Source organism: Leptopilina heterotoma, unplaced genomic scaffold, assembly GCF_015476425.1.
Source record: "Leptopilina heterotoma isolate Lh14 unplaced genomic scaffold, ASM1547642v1 Lhet_305, whole genome shotgun sequence".
Lineage (NCBI taxonomy): Eukaryota > Metazoa > Arthropoda > Insecta > Hymenoptera > Figitidae > Leptopilina > Leptopilina heterotoma.
Genome location: NW_025111009.1, coordinates 973,472 through 998,270, shown reverse-complemented (window position 1 = coordinate 998,270; position 24,799 = coordinate 973,472). Strand labels below are relative to the sequence as shown.

Here is a 24,799-nt window from a genome sequence, read left to right as displayed (position 1 = left end):
GACATGTAATTTCTATTGTCTGATTTGAGAAATGATTGTTAATTTGGTTTTTGTACCATTAAACATAGTATTTGAAAAAGTTCTTTTTATTAAAAAGAAAACAGTTTATCGACAATTATTATTATTGTTTACTTTATCAATATTTAAATTCTAATCGTTTATTGTCTTAATTTTTATTATTTGTTAAACGAACTTCGTACTTTTATTATTTTGTAAACGAAAATTAAGTGCATGTTTGTTTTTCTCGTTCGTAAATAAAAAAAATTTTATTAAACAAATTTACTTTAATTAAAACAAAAAAACCAATATGAAAATAATCATCTAGAAGTAAATTGAATATTATCGAAAAAATTGAAAATTTTAAGAAAGGTAAATTTTTTATTTTCCATATGAAAGATTTAAATAAAGTATTATTTTATTTATGAAAGTTTAATGGTAATTTTAAGTTTTGCCTTAGCCTAAAAGTATGCAACCTGACCAACATTAGTGCATGATGTAGTTTGATTATTTGTAGGTTAGGTTAGGTTTGTTAGTCCGGTGCAGTTTAAAAAGTCAGCTGACAGAAGACACATTTCTTTCCGCTTTCGTTTTGCGGCTTTCTTTTGTTCATAAAAAAAGTGTTTTAAGTGAGAAAAAAGTAACAATGAGTAGTTCAAGTGTTCAAATTTGTAACCACAGTGAATATCAAACACCTCTATCCACTCGTTATGCATCAAAGGATATGCGCTATAATTTTAGCGATGATAACAAATTTAGCACGTGGCGAAAACTCTGGATCTATCTCGCTAAAGCCGAGATGGTTTGTATTGTTTACAATTTCAATATCTCTTATTAATTACATAAAATAATTTTTCCAAATCGACTAAAACACTAAATCTTGCGCAATGCAAATAGTCAATAATTTTGAGGTTAGAAATTAAAAAATTTAATGTCTATTCGCCTATAAATAATCAATGAGATAATAATAATTGGAAACTATTTAATACATTGTGCCATAATCGTATTGAAATTTAGTTTTAGAAAACATTTTGAATTTGAAATTTTTGCAATCTATTGATAATTAATACCTCCTGCAAAGACGAAAAACAAATTCGGAATGAGGTTATCAGTATAGGTCGTTTGTTATCGTTTTTATCTTTTTCTTAATATGTTCAATTATTGATAAATATTTCTAAAATTGTTATAAATTAATTAAAATAACATTTTAGTTCTGTTTAGCACTGTCTTTTAATAATTTAATTTCACTAATTATAATTAATGTGATTAAATTTCTTTTATGTTATTTGACATTTTTCTAAAGTTTTGATCTTTTAAATGAACGAAATTTTGTTATATTTTTAAAAATGACTATCAAAAGAAGAAAAACAATTAGAATTAAACATTTATATAGTTGAGAATTAATTTTTTTAATATACAAAATAATTTTTGTAAAAAAAATACAAATTAAGAGTAAAAAAACTCGTCGTTCATTTTAACTCCAGTAACTTTAGGACATTATTTAACAATAATTAATGATCAATTATAATTAACTTGCTGTGAAATTGTTTAAAATATGCACAAATATAAATGAATTCATATATTTCATATTCACGTACAATTATATTGAACTATGATAAATATATTATCGTTAAATATTACTTAATATTTATATTATAAATTAATTAATTAATTTGGTAATCCTGATTAGAATTTCAATTTTTGTTACATGCTGGACATTTACAAGGCTGTAATTTAGAATTATATTATTGTTAATTATTATAATATTATTATTGTTTTGTTGTTATTATTAAATTAAATATAAACAAATACTCACTGGACTGAGTACTTTGCGGCATTCATAACATTTAATACACTTTTTCGCTGAACATGCTAATTTTTGAGGTATCTAAAAAAAATTTTTTTTGTAAATTTAAATTTAATTATCCAATTATTTACATCGAATTTCTGTTAATTACGTACTCTTATTGATTCCGGGGTTGCACACGTTTCACAAACAATTTTTCCCATTCGAGTTTGAAAAATATATTGAACTTGAATGGTGCACAGATCATGCTGTAAAATAATTATTTAAATCAATAATTTATTTATTAATTATGATTTGAAAATTATGTCTCACTCACTTTTCTTTTTTGTGTGATACACGAACATATTTCTTTAGATTTCGAAAATTGTTTCTCATTTTGATTTCCACAAATTTCCACTGTTGTTGTTTTTTCCAAAGGAAGTCTTAATTTTAAAACAGTTTCCCTAATTATAAAGGAACTTGAATAAAGAACCAAACTCAAAATTTGTAAATAAAATTTTTCTGTATTTTTAATTATTAGCTTACTTAATAATTGGCGGTAAGATCACATTGTTAGAATTAATGGGTTCAATTTTATTTTTTTTGGCGAATAAAATTGAGTTTGGTGTCGAGGAACTTAATTTTGAATAGGAGGCGGTTGAGAATAATAAATCATCTTGACTGTTTGGGAAAAAAAAATTTTTAGATTTAAAATTTAGAAAAAATTATTAAATAAAAAATAAATTCTTACGTTTTAGTTTTGCTGTAACTTCCAGGGGCTGAGAGTGTTTCTTCGGCTTTATTTATTGCTTCTTGTGACATTTGAATAATTTTCTCAGTCGTTGATAATTTATTGTCTTCACGTACATTATTATTGTGCAAAATTTCTGAATTTTTCTTGTTTACTGTAATTTTTAAATTATTATTATTTTAATAATGAGTAAAAATATTTTTCCAAAATATGATCCACAAGTTTTAAACGTTCAAATGAACGAAACACTTTTTATTAGAAATGTTTTTATAATTTATTGTTTGCAATAAAAATTAAAAACTTAAATTTTACACTTAGAAACTTTATAATTCATTTATTTTATATCGACAAATTATTGTAATAAATATTCAAATTAAAGAAGAAAATAAATAAATTTCGTTCATTTGAACGTTCAGAACTTTAGGATCATTCCAAAATTTTGATTCGTAGTGGAAATTAAATTTTTATTTTTCAAACCTTTTTTTTCGTTTGGAATATCGTCAGTCAAACTTTCTGTTCTTTCGTTTGTGTTTAGTTTTTTGTCTAATTTTCCATTTTTTAGTTGAAATTCTGTTTCTTCGGTAAAATTTTTGTCAGATCTGAATTCATCTTCTGTATTTTCAGGGAAATTTGTTTGTGTATTATTATTTCGTGTGTGATGGGAAAATACGCTTAATTTAGAAACTTTTTTTGTCAACGTTGTCTGTGAAGATAAATTGCTATCAAATGTTGGACACAAACCTGGAAAGTAAAGAAAAATTAATAAACCTAATTAATTAATTAAAGTTTATTCGAAAGTATTTGAAAATTAGAAATTTAGGGATAAAGATAATTTATTCCGTAACGTCTTTTTTGTAATTTATGTTGAAACTGGAACTTAAATAATAATTATAGTTTGATCACTTCGCTTTACAGGTCGCCTTATCTGCTCCTTTATTTTGGTCCACGAAAGATTCCGATGGTGTTAATTCTCTATTAGTTGATTGAAGAAGTTGAAGTTGTAAATGTTGCTGTTGCTCATGCATCATTGGTCCTTCGCATCTACAACTAAAATTTATATTTTTATTCGTTTTGCAATCTTTATTGTCTTCTTTTCTTTATCTTTATGAAAAATATTTCTGTTTCAGATTTATTATTTTCGACGAGTATTTTATTCATTTAGTTTTGAGACATGAATTACATTCTCAGATACTGGGATGCCATTTCTCCTCTCATTAGTTGAAGGACAGCAGGACATATAGAATTTGTTGATGGAATTACGCAGGAGGGCAAATCAGTTCGCAAATAATTTTCAGAATGCTGCAAAGTCTGGACGGGAGTTTCCTTTAATTCCAGTTTGTGAGTCTGATAAAGAAATTTCCTGTATAATTCATTTCGTAATGATGAATTATTTAATTCGTAAAAATGAAGCAATTTAAAGCAATTCGCGGAGAAATAATTCGTTAATAAAAAGAGGAATTCACTTTTGAATAAGAATTTTTGGAGATAGTGCATTAAATTAAGAAACGAACTAGAATTTTGATAAAAATACCTGAGATTCGGCAACAAAAATTTTTCTTGGTTCTGTTTGAACTTGAACACATTCTCCTGCTGCTAGAGTCGGAGTATTTTCTGAAAAATCTGCATATTCTTTTCGACGAGCCATTCCGATTTTTCTATACATATGATCGTTTTTGCTATCTTCGTATTCAATTGGTTGATTGAAATTACTAATACTCGTTGATAAATCACACTGAAAAATTTTGAGGAGAAAAATAAATCGGAATTAAACTGAATTTTGCAAAATTAGAAAAAAGAATTAATCTGATAAATTCTTTAACTAATTAATTCGTTTATTAAAATTTATCAAATCGAAATTTTCATTTTTTTTTAAAATTTAAAATTCAATTTACTTTCGGTTGTTTTTTACATCTTGTATCTTTCAATAGATGAAAAGTGTCTGCATCAGGATATTCATAATCTTCTATAGTTTGAGGATAACATTTATTTTTTTTCAAATAAATTTCTCTCCAGTAACTGTAAATAAAATAATAAAATAAATAAATAAACTAGAGAGTAAAATTCAAAGTTGTATGAAACTAATTTAAATTGGAAAAATTAAAAAAATATTCATTGAAATTTTTATTCTACTCGTCGTTTAGAGAGAATATTTTTATTATTTGATATAAAACTAATAATTCTTACCTGAAACATAAGATCAAGTCTGAGAGAAAAAGAATTGTGGATATGATGCATAAACACAGAATCATTATTATCACCCAAGTCGAATCACTTGTTATCATATAAAATATTATTATAATTGATGTCATTGAAAATAGGAGAAATCCCACAAAACTGAAACCAGCCATCTGATAGAAAATTTGTTTTTCAAATTCATTCAAAAAATTCTATTTATTATTTATATTCCTAAAGTTCTGAAAACGTTCCAATGAACGAAATTTATTTATTTCTGCTTCAAATAAAAATTTAATTTCAATAATATAACGTCACGTATGAAAAAAGTTCTTAATTTTTTTTGCAATCATTTTGAAAATATTTTGAAGCAAATACTACATTTTGTTTATTTGAACGGTCAAAACTTGTGGATCATGAATATTTTTATAAAATTAACAAATTATTACTGGTGTTTCTGACAGGCCATTTTTGTCAAATTGATTAATAATATCCACAGCAAGAACAAATACAAAAACTGTTGTCAAAACAAGAAGTAAAATGGAAAAAATAATTGTCAACGTTGGAGTGATAGTTTCATTTCGAAAAATTAAATTTGTCATGTAAACAACGAAACTGAAGAAAGTCAGTAACACTAACTGAAAAATGAAAACCATGAACAAATTAATCAAACTAGAGTTCTTTTATAAATAAATCAGTAAATTATATATTATATTAATTATATTATTATTTATTAATATTTATTAATTACATTATTATTTATTAATATTTATTAATTATATTATTATTTATTCATATTTATTAATTATACTATTATTTGTATTATTATTATTTATTTAAATAATTTACCAATTGTAGTACTCTAAGAGGTTTTGCAAAAGGTGGGATTTGAAAATCCGTCTTGTTACTTGCTCTATAAGATGATTTATTCATCTTGACGTATTTTATGTCATTGTAAATGTTAACTTGAAGAAATTATTTTTTTTTATGAAATTTTACAGATAAAATTGATAATTTTTCACGATAATCGTAATTGAACTTTCATGTATTCTTATTGTATTGAATATTGAAACGTATTGAACTATTATGTAAATATTTTATTAATTTTTACTACATTAATGTTACTTCTAAATTTTCTAATATTAATAATTATTTACTTTCTAGTTGATAATTTTATTAAAAAAATCTTTTTAATAAATTTTTTATTTGTGTAAAATATTTTCTTTTTCACATCAATCTGAAGTGACACTATTTATCTTTAGCCTTTTGTTTTTTATTCAACTCAATTAGGTCAAAGTAATTCATTTAAAACCGTTTAAGTATCACTATATTATTAAGTAAAACAATAATCATAATCATAATTTTAAAAATAATTGAAATTTATGACCAATTTCTTTCAAGTTTCTAAAATAATCGTGTTCTTTCATGAAATTTTTTCGAAAATAATTGAATTCTTGCAAAGAATTTTATTAAAATTTTTGAAATTGATAAACAAGAATAATTAATTAGTAAATTTGTTAATAATTGAATAATTTAAAGTTTGAATCTGAAATTATTCAAAAATTCATATTTGAAAATAAAAAATTTTTGTTATTTGCATAATAATAAATTGAATATCACGTTCCGCGCGCGTAACATTTGATAGTTAGGTAATAATATTAATAATAATAGTAATAGTAATAATAATAATAATAATAATAATAATAATAATAATAATAATAATAATAATAAAATAAATAAATAAATAATGTGAAATATAGCCATTTTTATATTAAAATCATTTATTTATTTACAACAGCGGAGGATTTGTAATTACAAAATAATTTTTCAATTAAAAATTACATTTTCTTATGAATTTGTGAAGTAAAAAAATGAAAATTGAATTAAAATGAAAATGTCAGTAGCCATAGAGGAAGATCATAATTACATCAAAAAGAAAGAGTAAAGAAGCTGCTGATGATAGGGCAATTGAGAGTGTTAATCTCCACACATCCTCGACATTTTCTTTTCTTGCAGCAAAATAAATATCCACTGTAGCAATGACATAGAGTAAAATACCTACCACGCCAAATAAGAACATCTGTATTAAAATTTTTTGTTGTATTTTTAGTTCATTTTTAAAATTTTCTATATCAAAAATTCAATGATTCCTCTAATTGATTTTACGTAATAAATAATTTTTTTCAATCCTTTTGCAAAATTCAGGAAAAAAGAAAAATATTTGAAATTCTTACTGGAGTCTCTGGTATGGGATCGCCTCCAATTTGACTAATTATATCCACTAGTGTGATAAACAAAAAACTTCCAAAGAGCACGGTTAGAAGAGTTCCTTCCACTTGATAATAGGGAGAATTTTTTGAAATCGTATAAATTGTTAGCGTAAATAAAATGCTTACCAGCAGCTATATAAGGGAGAAAATATTTTTTCTAAATCATTATTTTCGAAAAATGAGAATGTAATTATTGATTTTTATTTAATTTTCAGTAATTTGTGAAATATTTTTTATTCAATGGTTTTGCACTCACAAATTGAAATATTCTTATTGGTTTAGCCATTGGCACTGTACAAGGTTCTTCGCAACTTTCGATAATTGGTGGAGCACAATTAGAATTAAATCCACAAGTCGGTCTCATCATTTTGCTGAATTTTTTGTAATGTTCTTAGAAAAAAAATCTAAGAGAGAATTTTTAAATTTGCATATAGTTTCAAAATTTTTCGAGTTTGAAAAATAATCAAAAAAGTTAATCCTAATTTGACTGAAATTTTTTTAACCTTTTATAATAAAAGTGATAATTTGACAGCTTTTTTTTGTTTACGAACCGGAATTTTGAATTTAGTAGCCAAAGAGAAAAATAAGGACAACGTCAAGGAGATGTATTAGAGCGTTAAGAAAGCTTATTATTCCAATTGCAAGAAGTAAACTGGATGAATTTTTCGGAGATTTTGCAAATGTCGCTGTACTTCCGCCACATGCGATTAAAAATAATATCACTCCACACAAGCCAAAAACAAACATCTGAAATATAATATTCGCATTTAGAATTTAATTTTTTCCTTTGTGGAGATTTTTGCAATTTTTATTGTTTATTTACCGGTGTATCCGGTATGGGATCATTTCCAAATTGACTGACTGCATCGACAATTTCAATGACAAAAAAACTGAAGTTTATAATTCCCAGGAGGGTTAAATTTCCATAATCAAGAATTCGATGCGATGGATGTGTCAAACCAATCGTCAGTCCAAGCAAAACACTCGAAAAAATCTGGTAAGAATAACGCCAATTATTTAAAAAGAATTTAGAACCGAAATTTTGAAAAAAAATTAAAGATTTTGTTTTTATTTTCTCTGAAAATATCAAAATTTTCTCCAAATAATTACTACTTTTTCATTCTTCTACTGTTTACTAATTATTAATTAAAAATTAATTCATTTTAATTATTTAATTAATTTTTTTATTTTATTTATTAATTTATTATTTTTGCAGGTGAATTCGTCTTACGAGTTGAATAATTCGTATTGGTTTGACACGAAGATGACTTTGATTACTACAAGATTTAACGATACCACTTTCGCCAAATGGATCGATTTCAAAATTTTCTTCAATGGATTGACACTCCATATTGAAAACAAAATCTTTCAAGGAAAAAACAATTTGATTTTCTTCAAACTACAGCACGGAGAATTTCAATTAAATAATAAGAGAATATTGCTAAATTCGTGATGGGCAGGAAAACAATGGACATTCATCGTAAAATTGTTTTAATAAACGAAAACAATTTCTTATAAATCAATATCAGGAAGATACATCTTCGTTTCTGAAGGTATATATATCAGAAATTTAAAATTTCAAATATTTGACCAAATACATAAAACTAATAATTTCGCTAATAACAATTAGCGAAATTGGTAATTACTTTTTAATTAAATTAAATTTTTAATTCTGTATAAAATATTTATGAACCTACATAAAATGGAAATATTTGATCAAATATTAATTTTAAACGACATTTTTATTATTCAAAAAAATTTTAAATACTTCCAATGAAAATATAAATCTGAAATGCATTCAATAGACAAATATTTTTATATAAAATTGAAATCTAAAATGCATTTAGAAAAGAAATCTCAAGTATATTTAGAATAGAAATCTAAAGTACATTTAGAATAGAAAACTAAAGTACATTTAAAATAAAAATCTAAAGTACATTTAATCGAAATATAAATTTAAAATACAAATTTAGTACTTACAGAAAAAGTAACAGTAATTATGCACAATTACTCTTGGTAATAATACAAGTATATCTATATCTAAAGACAGTAAACTGTCATATTCTAATCTCAATTGGACGGATTGCGATTCTCAAGTAAAGATATTATTTATCTTGCATAAAAAGATAAAAATCTTACAAAAAACAAAATTACATATAATATATATTTAATATTTAAATATAAAAATAGGACGGAGTGCCTGATACTTAATTAATATACGAAGTGAAATTACATGAAATCTACAAGCTTATAAACTTTGGATTACAGCATTGTACGTTGAAAAATAATCGACACCTGAATTTTCGCTTCCTTTTTTGTAAAGAAAAAAAAATTTGGTGTTATGTACTGCAATAATCGTGAAATTTACGAATTTATAATTATATAGAAAATATTTTTAATTTTTATTTGTATTTATAATTATTTTGAAAATTATAACATTTTGTAAAATATTGTATCAATAATATATTAGTCGGATAATTATCCGTCGATAATTTATAATCTTTTGTTATATTTTCTAAATTTCACGATCTACGATTGACATTTTTTTTTATGTACAATTGCAATAATAATTGTCTTTTGTACTTCAAAGGCGATATACTCGTGGTATCCTTCATGCGTTTTAAACGTTAATTATAAAAAAAGCAAACACATTCGCCTGAGACTTAACGTTTCAGCGAAAATATTTTCCTAACTAGTAAGGCATTAAGATTCTGATTTGACAATTTGGATGCAGTGTAAAAATGCATATTTTTAAATTCTATTCGTTAAAAATTCAATATCTTTTCTATATTTCTATAAAATTTCGTTTCTTAAAAAAATTGAAATTTTTTTTAAAATTATCATTAAATAGTAAATTTGGTTTTAACTGTGCTTTCATTTTTCCGCTTATAAAAGTTGGAAGTTATTTTATTTTTTAATTATTATTCAAATGTATTATTTAAATAACTCATTCTTTAAATTTATTATTTAAGTCATTCTTATTTAGATTTATTATTTTGTCAGTTTGGATTATTAACTGCATCCAGATTTAAAATTCGTTTCTTTAGAATAAAACAGGAGAGAGCAAAATACTCTACAGTCTTAATTTGTTTTTTTTCTTCAATTTTTTACTAGTATCGAATGGTGACAAAAGCTTCAGCAACAAAAGCGGCAAATGTGACGAAAGCAAAAACTCCTCCGGATATTAACATGTCTAAATATTGTTTACTGCCGTACGTTTCATTGTTGTATGTTGAAATCAATGCTCCTTGCATTTTTCGCCAATTGTGAACAATTAGACTCGCGGCAATAATGTGAAAAAGACATCCCACTGTTGTGAACATCATTGCCTGTAAAAAAAAATTATTGTTATTAATCAAAACAATTTTTTAAAATTAAATTTTCAATGTTTTGAATTTTAAAATTAACGCAATTCTAAGTTAATGTTTTGAAGAAATACCAAACATTAATTAAATCAAATTGTATTCAATTAAACATATTTCTTTTATAATTTTAAATCTGAAATAATTCAGATCTTATAAAGAAATTTAAGTATCCAAATTTTTCGAAACAATTAAATTTCTTGCACAAAATTTAATTAAAATATTTAAAATTAAATCTGAAGAATTTTATTATTTATGAAAATAATTGAATTTTGGACAAGAATTTTATTAACATTTTTTAAAATAATTAAATTCTTGTGAAGAATTTCATAAATCATGAAAATAATTGAAATCTTACTAAGAATTTTATAAAATAATTGAATTTTTTCGAGGAATTTAATTAAAATTGTATTAAAAAAATTTCAATTCTCATAGAAAATTTAATTAAAATTTCTTAAAATAATTATATTTTTCCGAAGAATTTTATTGTTTTCGAAAACAATAAATAATTATATAATTAATTAGTAAATTAGTTAATAATTGTATTTTTAAAAAATGTTGAATCTGAAATTATTTATAAATTGAAATTAATATTTAATAATTAAAAAATTTTTTTTTTTGCCTAATAATAAGAAATGAAATATCGCGTTTCGCGCGTAAAATTTGCTAATTCATAATAATTACAAAACTTAGTTAATTAATTAAATTAATCGATTTTTTATTTCATTTATTAGTTTAATATTTAAATGTAGAAATATTTTTATTTTTCTAGAAATATGTAGAAATATTTTTTGAAAAACTGACACACTTCCTGTTCATGTAAATATTTTTTAAGTAGAAAATTACAGACGAGTGATGATGAGAACAATTAGTGAGGAAATTAACCAAGGTCTTTATAATTCCGTTAATTACAAAATAGGGCTAGTAATTATTGAATCATATAAGTAGGGCGTGCCTTTTTTTTGTCCTTATAAAAATGCAAAAAATGCAATAAATTTCCGATGACGGTATTCTATTTTCTGTTTATTCAAAGCTATAATGAAAGTTTTCGATTTAATCGCATCTATTGAATTATTATTTCTATTGTATCTATTCTTTTGATTATTTTAATCATTGTCATTTTGAATTTTTCTACTTATTTTTTTTTTTTAAACAAAATGCTACTTACCAATCTTTTTGGAATTCGCTCTCCCAAAATAGCGTGGAAAATGAGGAAAATTGTATTAATTATTAAGAATGATCCAAGTGTGATGTAAATGAATGCTATGTCGTCCAATTTTGCCGATCTGTGGCCATATGAAATTTTATGGAATGAATTGAATGGATCGACTATTAATCCCACTGAGAAAATGGCGAAAACCTGAAATTTAATTATGTTCAATATTATTTTCTGTGCTTAATTTAATATTTTCATATGAGGGGAGAAAAATATTTTTATTCTTTTTTAAACTTGGAAAAATTAATTTAATATTTGAATACAGGAAGAAAAATATATTTTGACTTGGAAACATTAATTTAATATTTCTATATAGGAAGAAAATTATTTTCATTCTTTTTTAACTTGGAAAAATTGAATTTGATTGTTTTGGAGGCAAATGAAAATTGCTTTTACCACTTGCGCCACTTTAGCCAAAATTGGATAAGTTCCTAAAAAATCTGATTCTGAACTTTGCACTCCGTCTTCTGCCATTCTGACTTTTTTGGGTTTCCTCGGGTTATCTTCCAGTTTTGTAATTTATCCACTAGCTTATCCTTTCGTAAACGTGTTTGTATTTGTTTTTGTTATTGAAAGTGAAGATTTGTCAAAACTTCTGTAAAAAAAATAATTTCCATTTTAGATTCTAATGTAATTATAAATTATAAATATATTTATATCTAAATGGATATATTTTTAAATAGTCTCACAAATGTTTCAAAAGCTGTGGAAAAATAATTTAAATAATAATTTTAGTAATTATATTATATTAATTTACATATAATAAATATCTGGTTTTCAATATTTGAAAAATTAAGAAATCAATTTTTAAATGCGACAATTAAAAACGCAATGCGATTAGTCATAAACAGTTTATAATGCATTTAGTTGATAACGCTTGTGAAAGCATTGAGAAATATTTTTGATGTAATTTCTAAAATGCAGTAAATTAATACTTTGAAAAAAAAAACTGTTACAGATCTCATTGAGAAACGTTTCTTTCCCCGTTTGGAAATGATTGCCAGGACAATAAAATAAAGGTTTTAAGCGCCCAGCATCGTTTATCAAGATAGCATATTCAGAAACTACAATCAACTTGGATAACTATCCACCTTTTGGGAACCACTGCTGGGTTATGCTAAGGTCTTTTGTACGAGGAATAACCGCTTCATCCACAACTTGTTTACTACTTGGAATTTACACGTAGCATGACGTGATCGAGGACACTCTCTTCCTCTCTAAATCTCATTAATTTACACAAAAATGAGAATGTGAAAATTCAATTCTGCGATGAAAATTAATTATCAAATAAATTAATTCTGTTCCGGAATTTGAAGAATCTTTGATCCAAGAAATTTCAAATGTGATGTCTGGATTTATAGAATCATCGGAGTGTGAGTAATATTTAAATTCATCGTATCTGCAAATTGGAGTATTTTTTGACTGGAATATCTTTGAAATAGAATATCTTCGAATTGGAATATCTTCGGACTGAATAATATTTAAATTTGCAGTACATATTTAAACTGGAATATATTTTAATTGGAATATCTTTTGAATTGAATTATCTTTGATTTGAAATATATATGGATTGGAATATTTATAAACTGAATACTATTCACATTCGTATTATCTTTGAACTGGAATATTTTTGAGTCTAATATTGAAATGCGAATTGTCTTTGAACTGGAATATTTTTCAGCCTAATATTTAAATTCCAAATATCTTTGAACTGGAATATTTTGGAGTCTAATATTTAAATGCGAATTGTCTTTGAACTGGAATATTTTGGAGTCTAATATTTAAATTCGAATTGTCTTTGTACTTGAATATTTTTGAGACGAATATTGAAATTCGTATTATTTTCGAACAGGAATATTTTCGGATTAGAATGTCTTGTAATATCTTTTGATGAGAAATGTCTTTGAAATTTTTGAACAACTTTAAATTGCAGTATCTTATTTGAATTTGAATATTGTGGAGTTTAAAACTCGATATTGCACTCGATTGTAGCAAGCATCTCACCTGGATTTAAATTTAAAAAAACAAACAATGCCTCAAGGAATGTTACTCCAAAACCACGTGTACTTTTGGCACACACTCATACACACAATACTATTCCATTTAAGCAGTGGTTTTCAATCGTTAATAACGAAGAAGCACTTGGATAACACACCTATGGAATTCTGAATGAAAGAAAAATCACACTGTAAACAAATCACTGTATGGAGAGAGAGACAACGCCCGATAAGTATAAAGTTAATTTTTATTAAATTCTACTTTCTCTACCTGGATTTTGAAGAAAAGATCAATTTTTTCAATGAGAAGAATTTCGAAAATAAAAATAACAATTATTTTCTAGGTTTTTTTTTTGTTTTGACTTGAAAATAGTCGATGTTTTCAAGCAAACCGGACCGTGGTGTGAGTTTAACTGGAACGCCAAGCGTGACACGGTGTCACGACAAGCCTGCGCAGGTCTGCTAAGCAACTTAAGCCGTATACAATTCCACTGCCTACGTTTTATGTTGAGAAATTCAGGCATGTGGTGTTGCTTTTTTTTATTATTTTTTCTATTGACTACGTATGAGTGCGTAGTACGCGAGAGAGTAGAGAATATTAATTTTGAGAAGAATTTGTTTTATGGCGAAAGGGAGAGCTGATGAATGACAAAATTGACAATTAAATAGTTGCAATAATTAATATGCACGTTTGGGACAAAAAAAAAAATATTGTAAGAATGAGATGTTCTTGAGTTGCATATAAATGAAGGGAATTACTCACTTGTTCACCGTAAAGATTGTCTTTGGAGGTGGAAATGTAAACACGTGATGTATAGTCGCAGGAGGCAACGCCACGTTCTTTAGGTGGGTCGTAGGTCTGGGCGCGGTCATTCCTCGTGTTAGTCAGGTCCTTCTTTTTTGTTATTAGGGATCATCCTGACCTGATTTTTACGGTTGGTCTGTACTCTTCACAAAATCTCCATCTCGATATCGAATTATTTTTTATTTATTTCTTGCTTTCAAAAATTTGTTTGATTGTTTTCATTTTATGTTTGTCAACAATTTGAATTTTGTTTTTTTAAATAGAGAATAGAATTGTCATAGGTCAGGGTAATGAGCGAGAAGTTAGGTAAAATTAAATTGATTAAAAAAGTTAAGCAAATGTCAGGAAATTTTATCAAAAGTGATGGAAAAATATCAAATTTCTAGAATTACTACAAAAATTCTGATTTCTGGTATCAAAACATTTTTGAAAAACTTGAAAACATTGAATTGCTTGACGTTCAATTTTTTTTACCTTTAAAACTTTTAAATCACAATGATTTTTAATATAATACCTTGATTTTTATTTCTATCAATAATTAAATTGATAATAATTATCAAAATTTTTCAAAACAATTGAATTCATTCGATGAATTTTTTTAAAATCGTATTGAAAATATGTGAATTCTTCCGAAGAATTTACTTATGAAAATAATTGAACTGTTTTAAAGAATTTCTTTAAATTTTTTTTAAGTAATGGAGATTTTTTAAAAATTGGAAATTTGGAATAATTGTTTTCTGGAAAATATAAATCCCAATTTTAATTTTTAAAATATTTGTATTCTTTAAAGAAATAATAAAATTTGCATAACCGAAGAATAATTACAAATTTAAATTAAAAATGTAGATAATTATTCAAATTTAAAGTAATTAAATTATTTTTCATTCTTTCTTTCTATTTTTTTAAAATTTTAATTAAATAATAAAGCAATCAGTTGATTTCATTTTATTTAACAATCTACTTTTTTCATTTTATTATAAAAACTTCAATTAATTGATTATTTAAAATTACATTCCATTTATTGCTTTTATTAAAAAAAATTTCTCCTTTAGAAGACGTTATGTAGATTAGAAACTATATTTGTTTCGAAGTGAATGAAATTAGATCATTTGAATTTTTCACCATTGACGTTCATGTTTCTATACCCCTATTCATATATTTTATTTTTGTCTAATTACGACGTTTAGATCAATTAACTTTGTCGTTTGTAATCATACTGTTAACCATCCGGATAGTGGGTGTAGGTCCTGTCAAGCATATCCTCAACGAGGTCAAGTAGATTAATTATAGTAGACGATCATTCGTACATTTAAATACATATTTTAAGAAACTAAAGTCACAGACACCTCCTTTAATAATAATCAAGTCTTACATTCCAAAGAAAATTAAATTAACACACCATATGAAATTGAAAATTAAATTTAGAAGAAAATATCAAATAATCATTTTTTCAATTAAACATTTCTATTTTATTAATATTAAATAAATAATTACTAATTATCCAATCAGCTCAAGTCAGGTCAAAGTATGACTTAGACTTTTATAATTAAACGTAATTATTTATATTAAATCTCTAAAAAAATTAAAACTAAAAATTAATTTCTATTATATTAAAAGATTTTTTTTTTTGTATTTTTTGTATAGACATTTTTTTGTATAGAAAATTTTATTTTATATTAAAAATATTTTACATAATGAAAGACTTACACTAAAAGTAAAGATACCTATACTTAATAAAAATTCATTTAATTAAAATATAAATAGAGAATTTGGTTTTTCTATTATAGAGAAATAACGTAGACATTTAATGATAATGTGTTTTTTTTTCAATTGTCAAATGAGTCAGTAACTCTTGAATTGAAAAATCGTGCGTTCCTCGAATGATTGTGTTAGTGTGTGAAAATTGTACTTTCATGACTAATGCTCTATTGATTTCAGTTTTATGTGTAACGTGATTCACTGCTTGAATGAAAAGATGAGATCGTTTTTCGTTGAATGCACCTTAATTATAAGAGAGTACCAGACAATTGTCATAAGTACGAAATAATTTCGAAATACTTTTTTCTAAATGCAGTAAAACAAAAGGAAACTGAATTTAAGTAGATAATTTGAAATTTTGTCAATTTAATTAATTTTACTAAACTAAATTTGTCTCAATTTTTTTGTCGTATTTAAATTTATTTTTCTAATTTTCTAAATAATTTTCTAAATTATTTAATTTCAATTAGATTGAAATTGTGAATATAATAAAAATCGAAAATAATTTAACGATTTTCAATCAGTTTGATTGAAATTTCAAAAAAATTTTTTGGAGCAAATTTTTAATAGTCAGGAACTTTCGTTTTCTTTTATCAATAGTTTCTTTAAAGATTTGTCTCTTAAAATTCTTCTTTGGCAAAATGTAAGAAACTCAAAATTAAGTCGATTAGATACGCCGCTCCTTCGACGACACAAAGTGAACCCAACGCCAGTCCAACCTGAAAATAAATTTTTTTCTCTTTGAATACTTTATTTCATATTTAAACATTTCCATAAACGGAAGTTGGTATTTAAATTTACCTGTCTTTCCGTTGTATCGTACATTAACTTATGCTCTGGTTGATAACCATGCCAATAATGAAGGGCCGTTCCACCAACGGCAAGAAACATAATCATTCCAACAAAATTCATAATAATTTCCTGTAGGGAAAAACAAATTTTTGTTAGAATTTTTTTTACTTTTAGAAAAGTTTAATTAATTAATTTTGTTATTTCTAGAAGAATTGAATTAATTAATTTTGTTAATTAATTGCAGATAATTACAGTAAGACTTCGTTTTTCTTCGGTACTTCCAAAGCAAAAGCCAAGTAAAATTACAGCCGTGTAAATGAAAAATCCAACAAAAACACCAGAAGCAACAATTTCTGCGTCTGGATTTTTGTCTTCATTTAAATTCCATGTCCCTCCAACTCCAAGAAATTCTCCCGAGTATCCAGTTCGGTAGAGAATCAAAATGATTAAATTTATTACCTAAAAGTGAAATGAATTTCAATTATTTTCTAATATCTAATTTTTATTTATTTAAATTTATTATTATTATTATTATTATTATTATTATTATTATTTCTTTGGAAAAATTTCTATTTTATTTTTATAAATAGTAAAATTCGTCGCAGAAATTTAATTATCTTCAAAACAATTTTAATAAAAATTCGCGAAAGGATTCAATTATTTTAAAAAATTTTTTGATAGAATTCAATTATTTCCTAAAATTTTTAAAGAATTCTTAGAAACAATTCAATTATTTTTACATAATATTGTAAAATTCTTCGCAAGAATTAAATTATTTTTATGTAAAATAATAACATTCTTTGGAAAAATTTCTATTTTATTTTTATAAATAGTAAAATTCGTCGCAGAAATTTAATTATTTTTAATAAAATTTCTCAAAAGGATTCAATTATTTTAAAAAAATTTTCGATAAAATTCAATTATTATTTCCTAAAATTTTGAAAGAATTCTTAGAAACAATTCAATTATTTTTACATAATATTGTAAAATTCTTCGCAAGAATTAAATTATTTTTATGTGAAATAACATTCTTTGGAAAAATTAAATTTTATTTTTATAAATAGTAAAATTCGTCGCAGAAATTTAATTATTTTTAATACAATTTTAATAACATTTCTCAAAAGAATTAATTTTAATAAAATTCCTCTGAGGAATTTAATTATTTTCAAATTTTTCGATAAATACTTCGCAAGAATTCAATGATTTTCAATACATTATAATTTTACAATTCAAAAAATTTAAAAAGAAAACTTATATTTAAAAAATTAAGAAAAGAAAACGCAAACAAAAACTAACTTCTAAACAACTACTATAACAGATTACCGGAATACAACGATTATTAATATAAAAGGTTTTTGGTTTTTGGTATCTGAAAACATTTTTGAAAAACTGAAAAACCTTGAATTTTCTTTCAGTCTTTTTATCTTAAAAACTGTTAAATCCCAATGAATTTTAAAATTTATTAAAATTATTAATTAATTATTAGGTATAGTTTTTTTTATATTCAAAATATCAATTTTCTTTTCTACATCCTACAGTTTTGCTTTATACAATTTATCTAATTATCTACGTTTTACAAATATTGTGTTATCATTATCTGATAAAAAGTGAATCACGAAAGCGTGTAAAATACATTTTGAATGAATTTATTGGTTTTAATAAAATCTCTCGCTAAATAAACAGAACCAATTGCATAAATATTATTTTCTTTCACTAGCAATATTGTTTTATTAGAAAGAGATTTTTTTTTACAAAATTTATTATTTTTAATTGGAAAGAGATTATCTCAATTTTCAGAAAAAAATTTATCCAAAAAATTAATTTTACAAATTTTGATTTACAACTTTTCCTAATTTTCATTTAGTTAATATTTTTAAATTATTTATTATTAAATATTATTGTTATTAATTATTAATAATCATTAGTAATTATTACTAATAATCATTAGATAGTAATTATTAGTATTAATTATTAGTAATTATTCCTTTTATTATTAATTATTAGTGATAATTGTTCTCATTAGTAATAATTACTGTAATTATTATTATCATTATTATTAATTATTAGTGATTTTTGTTCTCATTAGTAATTATTATTTTTATTAGTAATTATTGTTTTGATTGTTAATTACATTTATTTATAATTTAAAAAATTATTTAACTTAAAATGATAAATTTAGCGGTTTAATAATATATTTAGTTAGTGACTCAACAGTGACTGTTTAAGTTTTTCATGAATCGGAACAAATTGAAGGAAACTTGGAAAAAGTTTTTTACTATTTAAAAATTCTTGTGTTGAAAAATGATTGAAGGGAATTGTATGTGATTTTAATGCACTCACCAATTTTAAGGCTTTTAACACTATAGTTCCAATAGTTTGCACTGACACCATTTTTGTTTGTTTTTTTTCGCTTTTTTGTATATAAAACTTTTTTTGAACCAGTTCGTAAAGAGATGATAAATGAAATGCGATTCACATCGAGTTCGATGGGTTGTGAGAACCAAGCCCTCTTTATCTAATCAGAAAAGATGTATGTTAAAAAAGAGATAAAACAATGAGGCAATATACCTGAGCGCAAGCGTAAACTGAATGTCTTAAAAAAAGTTTTTTTAAGTCTTTTTATTATTCATGAAAATTATTATTTAAATATACTTCCTTTCGATTATAGTTTCAATGTAAGAAGGAAAGAAATACGGAAATAACTTTTCGCTTCAGTGTCTATGATTCTTCATAATACGAAATTTAAGGGAAATTATATCGGATCTGATAATTTATTATTTTATTTAATTTAAAATATAATTTGAAACTTAATAACTCATTTAAAATAATTTCCAAAGAAATATGGAATGAAGAAATAATAATGAAGAGAAGAAGGAAAGGGATAGGAAAAATAGAAGTTTTTACAAACTTGAATATGTGTGAATTTATAATTCTGGAATTTTTTAATATAACGTAATTAAATAATTAACAATTGAGTATTAAATGTAATTGTTTTTTTCAGGAGTTGGGATTGAGCGTAACGCAAGATCAAATTGAAGAAATGGAGGCCCACGTTAATGACATCGATTATGAGGCAGCGGCGAAGGAGGAAAGTTTAACGAGACACGATGTCATGGCTCATGTTCACGTTTTTGGAAAATTATGTCCAAAGGCATCGCCTATAATTCATCTCGGTGCCACAAGTTGCTATGTTGGAGATAACACCGTACGTTTTTTTTTCTCATCGATAAAAAAAATCAGTCTTCGCACTTAATTAGAATTTTTTTGGACCGGGAAAAACCGGGAAACAACAGTGAATTTTTATCTTGACCGGGAGTTTTGAAATTTTTTGTTAAAAACACTGATTTTTTCTAAGAAAAAATAGAAATATTTATTTTAAGACTTATTAATTATATTTCATTAAAAAAGATTGAACGATCTTTTATAAAATTGTTTTATTTTGTCAGGGAATTTTATCAAAATTATCAGAAGAATATTCAATTTCTAGAATTTATAAGAAAATTATGAATTTTGTGGTCTAACTTAACAGACTTAAGAAAAAAGAAAATATTCAATTTAATTTTAAATTCTTTCTATTTCTAACAATAATTGAACAAAATACAATTTTAATTAAATTCGTAGAAAAAATTTGAAACAGAAAAAATTTCACATCCTATAAAATAGTGAAAAATAAATCAATTTTTGAATTTTTTTGAAACAATATTATTACAAAACAAATTTGAATTAATAAAAATTTGAACTAATTAGAACAAAAGTGATACGAATTTTCTAAAAATTAATTTTTAAATAATAAATAAAGTAAATAAAAATAAATAAAATTATTTTTTCCTAGAAAATAAATTTCTAAAAAAGACGTATTTTGCATTAATATCAATTCGTTTTTCTACAAGAATTTTTAAGTAACTATTTCTATATTTTAGAATGTTAAATTATTATTACTAATATTAATATAGATTGAATTTTAAAAAGTTTTAGAAAAGTTGAAAATTGTAAAAAAATTTAATTAAAAATTCTGAATAAGTTAGTTTTTTGAAATATTTTAGTTAACATTTCTAGAAAATAATTGAATTGAAATCTTGAAAATAATTTTCAATAAGTTACAGTAGCAATTCTTATAAATTATTCATTTTTAAAGGATTTGAAATTTATTGAAATTTGAATACCTGAGGAAAAATACATAATAGATAATAATGAAATATTTATTAAAAAAATCTATTCAAGTTCCAAATGATTTTACAATTAAAGATATTCAAAAAAATGTATTAAAAACATTTTTTGCAATTTCAATTATTTTTGAAATAAACTAAAATATTTTTAGAGTTTTGGACAAAGTCAAAATTTTGTTGTGAAATCAGGGAAAAATAAAATCAAGTTTTAGAGACAACAATATTCATGTTTCATGTTGATTAACAAACTATGTATCAATATTTACTATACTTTCATCTTTCATGGAATAATTTATTTTGAGAGTTATTCTTTTTATGACCGGGAAAAATAATTCATGACCGGGAAATGACCGTGAATTTTTTTTTTTATGAAAAAAGAATATAAATTATTTAGTCTATAAAAATACAGAAAATCTACATAGGCTTTAAAAATATAAATTATTTAGACTGTAAATAAACATTCTGAATAGAAAAAAAAAATTTCTGAAAATAGTTCATCTTTTTCTTAATTTTTATACAGGATTTGATTGTTATGCGAAATGGATTCGATATTTTGTTGCCGAAAGTTGCGGCTGTACTATCTCGGCTCTCGAAATTTGCAATGGAATATCGTTCCTTGCCAACATTGGGCTTCACTCATCTTCAACCGGCCCAATTGACGACAGTTGGCAAAAGGGCAACTTTATGGATGCACGATTTATTGATGGACGAAAGAGCGATTCGCCGTGCCAGGAATGATCTCAGATTTCGGGGCGTTAAAGGCACAACAGGAACTCAAGCATCGTTTCTTCAATTATTTAATGGTATCATAATCGCTTTTTGTATAAATTGATCGAGAACTAGTTTTTTTTATAAATGATTCAGTTTAATTTTTAAAAAAGAGATTTTTCATATTTACTATTCAAAATAAAAAAAATCGAAATTAAACATGTTATTTAGAAATTCTGAAAAATCAGGTTTTTAAAAAATCGTAATTACAATTTTTTGAAAATTCTTAAATTCTCGAAAATAATTTTAAAAAATTGAAAAAATAGTAAATTTTCTCAAATTTCATTAAAATAAATTTTCAATTTCAAAGAATTTTATTTTCTCACTTTAAAAAATTTTTTTTGAAATATTATTGTAATTTTTTGAAGAATTGCAACTAAAAATTTTAAGAATTTTAAGAAATAATTAAATTTTAAGAGGTTTTTAAATTTAAATCTTTTTAACATTTTAATCGCAGTAAAAGTATAATAATATTTTAATGTTTATTTAAAAAAAATTAATACATTATTTTCCTTTAAAAATGATTAACGTTTTGAATAATTTTATTTAAAAATTCTAAAAAATAATTGATTTTTGGAAAAATTACAGTTGTAATTTTTAGAAATAATTAAAATTAAGATAATTCAAATCAATCAGTCCGTGATCCCTGAAATTTCTCTTTTGAGGAAATAGAATAAGTTTTAGTGTTATTACAGATATTTCTCAGGGAATATTAATTTTATTTTTACTTTCCCAGGCGATGGTGAAAAAGTAAAGCAGTTGGACTCATTAGTAACAAAAATGGCTGGATTTGATAAATACTATTCCGTAACTGGTCAGACTTATTCTAGAAAAGTCGACGTTGAATGTCTTAGTGCTCTGAGTTCTCTTGGTGCTACTGTTCATAAGGTACAACTCTTTGTGAAATTAATTAGTTACACATTATTGGGAATTTAATTAGATTTCGATTTAAAGTTAACTTAGTTCCCTTTATTTACATTTGAGAGACAATTTCTGTTTCATTACAAAATTGAATCTAAGTTTCTTTTTTTAAGGAAACAAAAAATTGTCTCTCAAATGTAAATAAAGGGAATTTCTCGATGATTAATAATTTATTTATTTTCTGTAAATTATTAAACATCGAGAAAGAATAAATTGAAATTTAATTAGAATTAGAAGAAAATATTGAGGAAAATAATAATTTTGCACTGATTGTATAGATTTGCAGTGATATTCGAATTCTCGCGAGTAGAAAGGAAATTGAAGAACCTTTTGAGAAAACGCAGATAGGATCGAGCGCAATGGCCTATAAGAGAAATCCAATGCGCTCTGAGAGATGTTGCAGCATTGCACGTCACTTAATGGTATTAACAAACAATGCACTTCAAACGGCTGCGACTCAATGGATGGAAAGGACTCTCGACGACTCTGCAAATCGACGCATTACTCTTGGAGAAGCTTTCCTAGCTGCCGATTCTATTTTGATGACTTTGCAAAATATCTCCGAGGGCTTGGTTGTTTATCCCAAAGTCATTGCCAGATTTGTCTCTCAAGAATTGCCTTTCATGTCTACGGAGAACGTTATCATGGCTATGGTCAAAGCTGGAGGCGATAGACAGGTTAAAAATTCATCCCTTCATCATAAACTCAGAGAATGAATATTTTTAATAATAAACTTTGGAGAAATTCAATTATTTAGTTCGATAATTCAGAAATTAGATAGAATTTTAAAATAATACCAAGTATTCAATAAAATATGAAGAAATCGTTTACTCCGAGTAGAAGACTCGGAATGATCCATTTCTTCATGTTTTACAATAATATTTTTATTAGTTATTGAATTTGAAATTTTTGAAAATCATAATACCTATGGAAAAATAATAATAATTAAATATTTATTTAAAAAAGAAGTTATTGGTGTTTTTGAATAATTTTACAATTAAGGAAATTCGTAAATAAATGTAATACAACATTTTTTTTGAAAATCTAATAATTTTTGGAGTGAATCAGAATATTTTTTAAGGTCAGGGAAAAATTCAAAATTTTGTCTGTAAATCAGGGAAATGTCAGGGAAAAACAAAATTAAATTTTTGTGGCAATCCTGTATAATAATAAAATTATCTGTAAATCTTTTGCTAGTAATAGATAAAAATTCAGAACTGAGAATGTGCAATTGAAAGATGAAAGTATTGAGATAATTTTTGTATTGTAGGTTTGTCATGAGAAGATTCGAGTTTTATCTCACGAGGCCGGAGCTCAAGTCAAGCAACACGGATTGGATAATGATCTTGTTGAGAGAATAAGGAAAGATCCGTATTTTCAGCCAATAATAGAACAACTCGACAATCTATTGGATCCTTCGACATTTGTGGGAAGAGCTCCAGAGCAGGTTTTAGAATTTCTAGAAGACGAGGTGCAACCCGTTCTGAATTTGTACAAAGATTTGGATTTAAAGACAGTCAAGCTAAGTATTTAGTAGATCTGTCAATTTTTGAATGGAAAAACGAAGGGAATCAATAAGTAATTCTGCAACAATTGTGAATAATAGTTATGCTCTTTTTTTATTAAACAACGTATAAATTGTCTTTATATTCGTTAGATAATACACATATTTTTTCATCAAGAAAAGGAAATTTCACGATTTTATTACTAAATATCGATGAATTAAGTACAAAATAAACTTTTAAAAAACTTAATATTTTTTATATTTGAAAAAACTTAAATTTAAATGCCTTTTCGTAGTACATTTTAAATTTTCATTTTTTTTTTTTTTTTTTTTGAACACATTAATTGATGTGATAGCAAAAATACGGTAAGACATTGGAGAGGGGAAAAGTAGATTGTAGAGATAAAAGATTTTTAAGGGAAAGAAAAAAGAACGAAAGAAAGAGAGAGAGAGAGAAAAAAAAAGAAAAAACTAGATTAAGAATTGATACAAATGAAACCATCATCTTGGAATTTACTTCTTTATGAGCTATTG

At 24.4% G+C, this 24,799-nt stretch overlaps 3 protein-coding genes and 1 long non-coding RNA gene across 6 annotated transcripts; 2 read left to right on the top strand and 2 right to left on the bottom strand.

The window, feature by feature from the left end:
* The first annotated feature begins 520 nt into the window (after nucleotides 1-520).
* On the top strand, nucleotides 521-24,515 carry LOC122504586 (adenylosuccinate lyase). Its single transcript, XM_043615761.1, has 6 exons — nucleotides 521-799; nucleotides 19,908-20,111; nucleotides 21,593-21,875; nucleotides 22,577-22,728; nucleotides 23,040-23,438; nucleotides 24,032-24,515. Exons 1-6 carry the CDS (start codon nucleotides 644-646, stop codon nucleotides 24,293-24,295), a joined length of 1,458 nt encoding a protein of 485 aa, XP_043471696.1. The 5' UTR covers nucleotides 521-643; the 3' UTR covers nucleotides 24,296-24,515.
* Nucleotides 6,753-13,224, top strand: LOC122504589. The gene is made up of 3 exons (XR_006301848.1): nucleotides 6,753-7,973; nucleotides 8,193-8,529; nucleotides 12,513-13,224. It is a non-coding gene; the product is annotated as an uncharacterized LOC122504589 (long non-coding RNA).
* On the bottom strand, nucleotides 8,891-14,429 carry LOC122504587. 3 transcript variants are annotated; one of them, XM_043615763.1, is made up of 5 exons: nucleotides 13,823-14,040; nucleotides 13,559-13,719; nucleotides 11,951-12,149; nucleotides 11,507-11,698; nucleotides 8,891-10,305 (listed from the first exon to the last, which is right to left on the bottom strand). In XM_043615763.1, exons 3-5 carry the CDS (start codon nucleotides 12,026-12,028, stop codon nucleotides 10,087-10,089), a joined length of 489 nt encoding a protein of 162 aa, XP_043471698.1. In that variant the 5' UTR covers nucleotides 12,029-12,149; nucleotides 13,559-13,719; nucleotides 13,823-14,040; the 3' UTR covers nucleotides 8,891-10,086. The 3 variants fall into 3 exon arrangements, with proteins under 3 accessions (XP_043471698.1, XP_043471700.1, XP_043471697.1); XM_043615765.1 differs by lacking the exons at nucleotides 13,559-13,719; nucleotides 13,823-14,040 and adding an exon at nucleotides 14,315-14,429; XM_043615762.1 differs by lacking the exon at nucleotides 13,559-13,719 and having other exon boundaries at nucleotides 13,823-14,039.
* Nucleotides 16,016-19,413, bottom strand: LOC122504588 (protein snakeskin). Its single transcript, XM_043615766.1, has 4 exons — nucleotides 19,247-19,413; nucleotides 17,159-17,365; nucleotides 16,916-17,035; nucleotides 16,016-16,833 (listed from the first exon to the last, which is right to left on the bottom strand). The coding sequence occupies exons 1-4, from the start codon at nucleotides 19,295-19,297 to the stop codon at nucleotides 16,735-16,737; spliced, it is 477 nt and encodes a 158-aa protein (XP_043471701.1). The 5' UTR covers nucleotides 19,298-19,413; the 3' UTR covers nucleotides 16,016-16,734.
* Nucleotides 24,516-24,799: the final 284 nt, after the last annotated feature.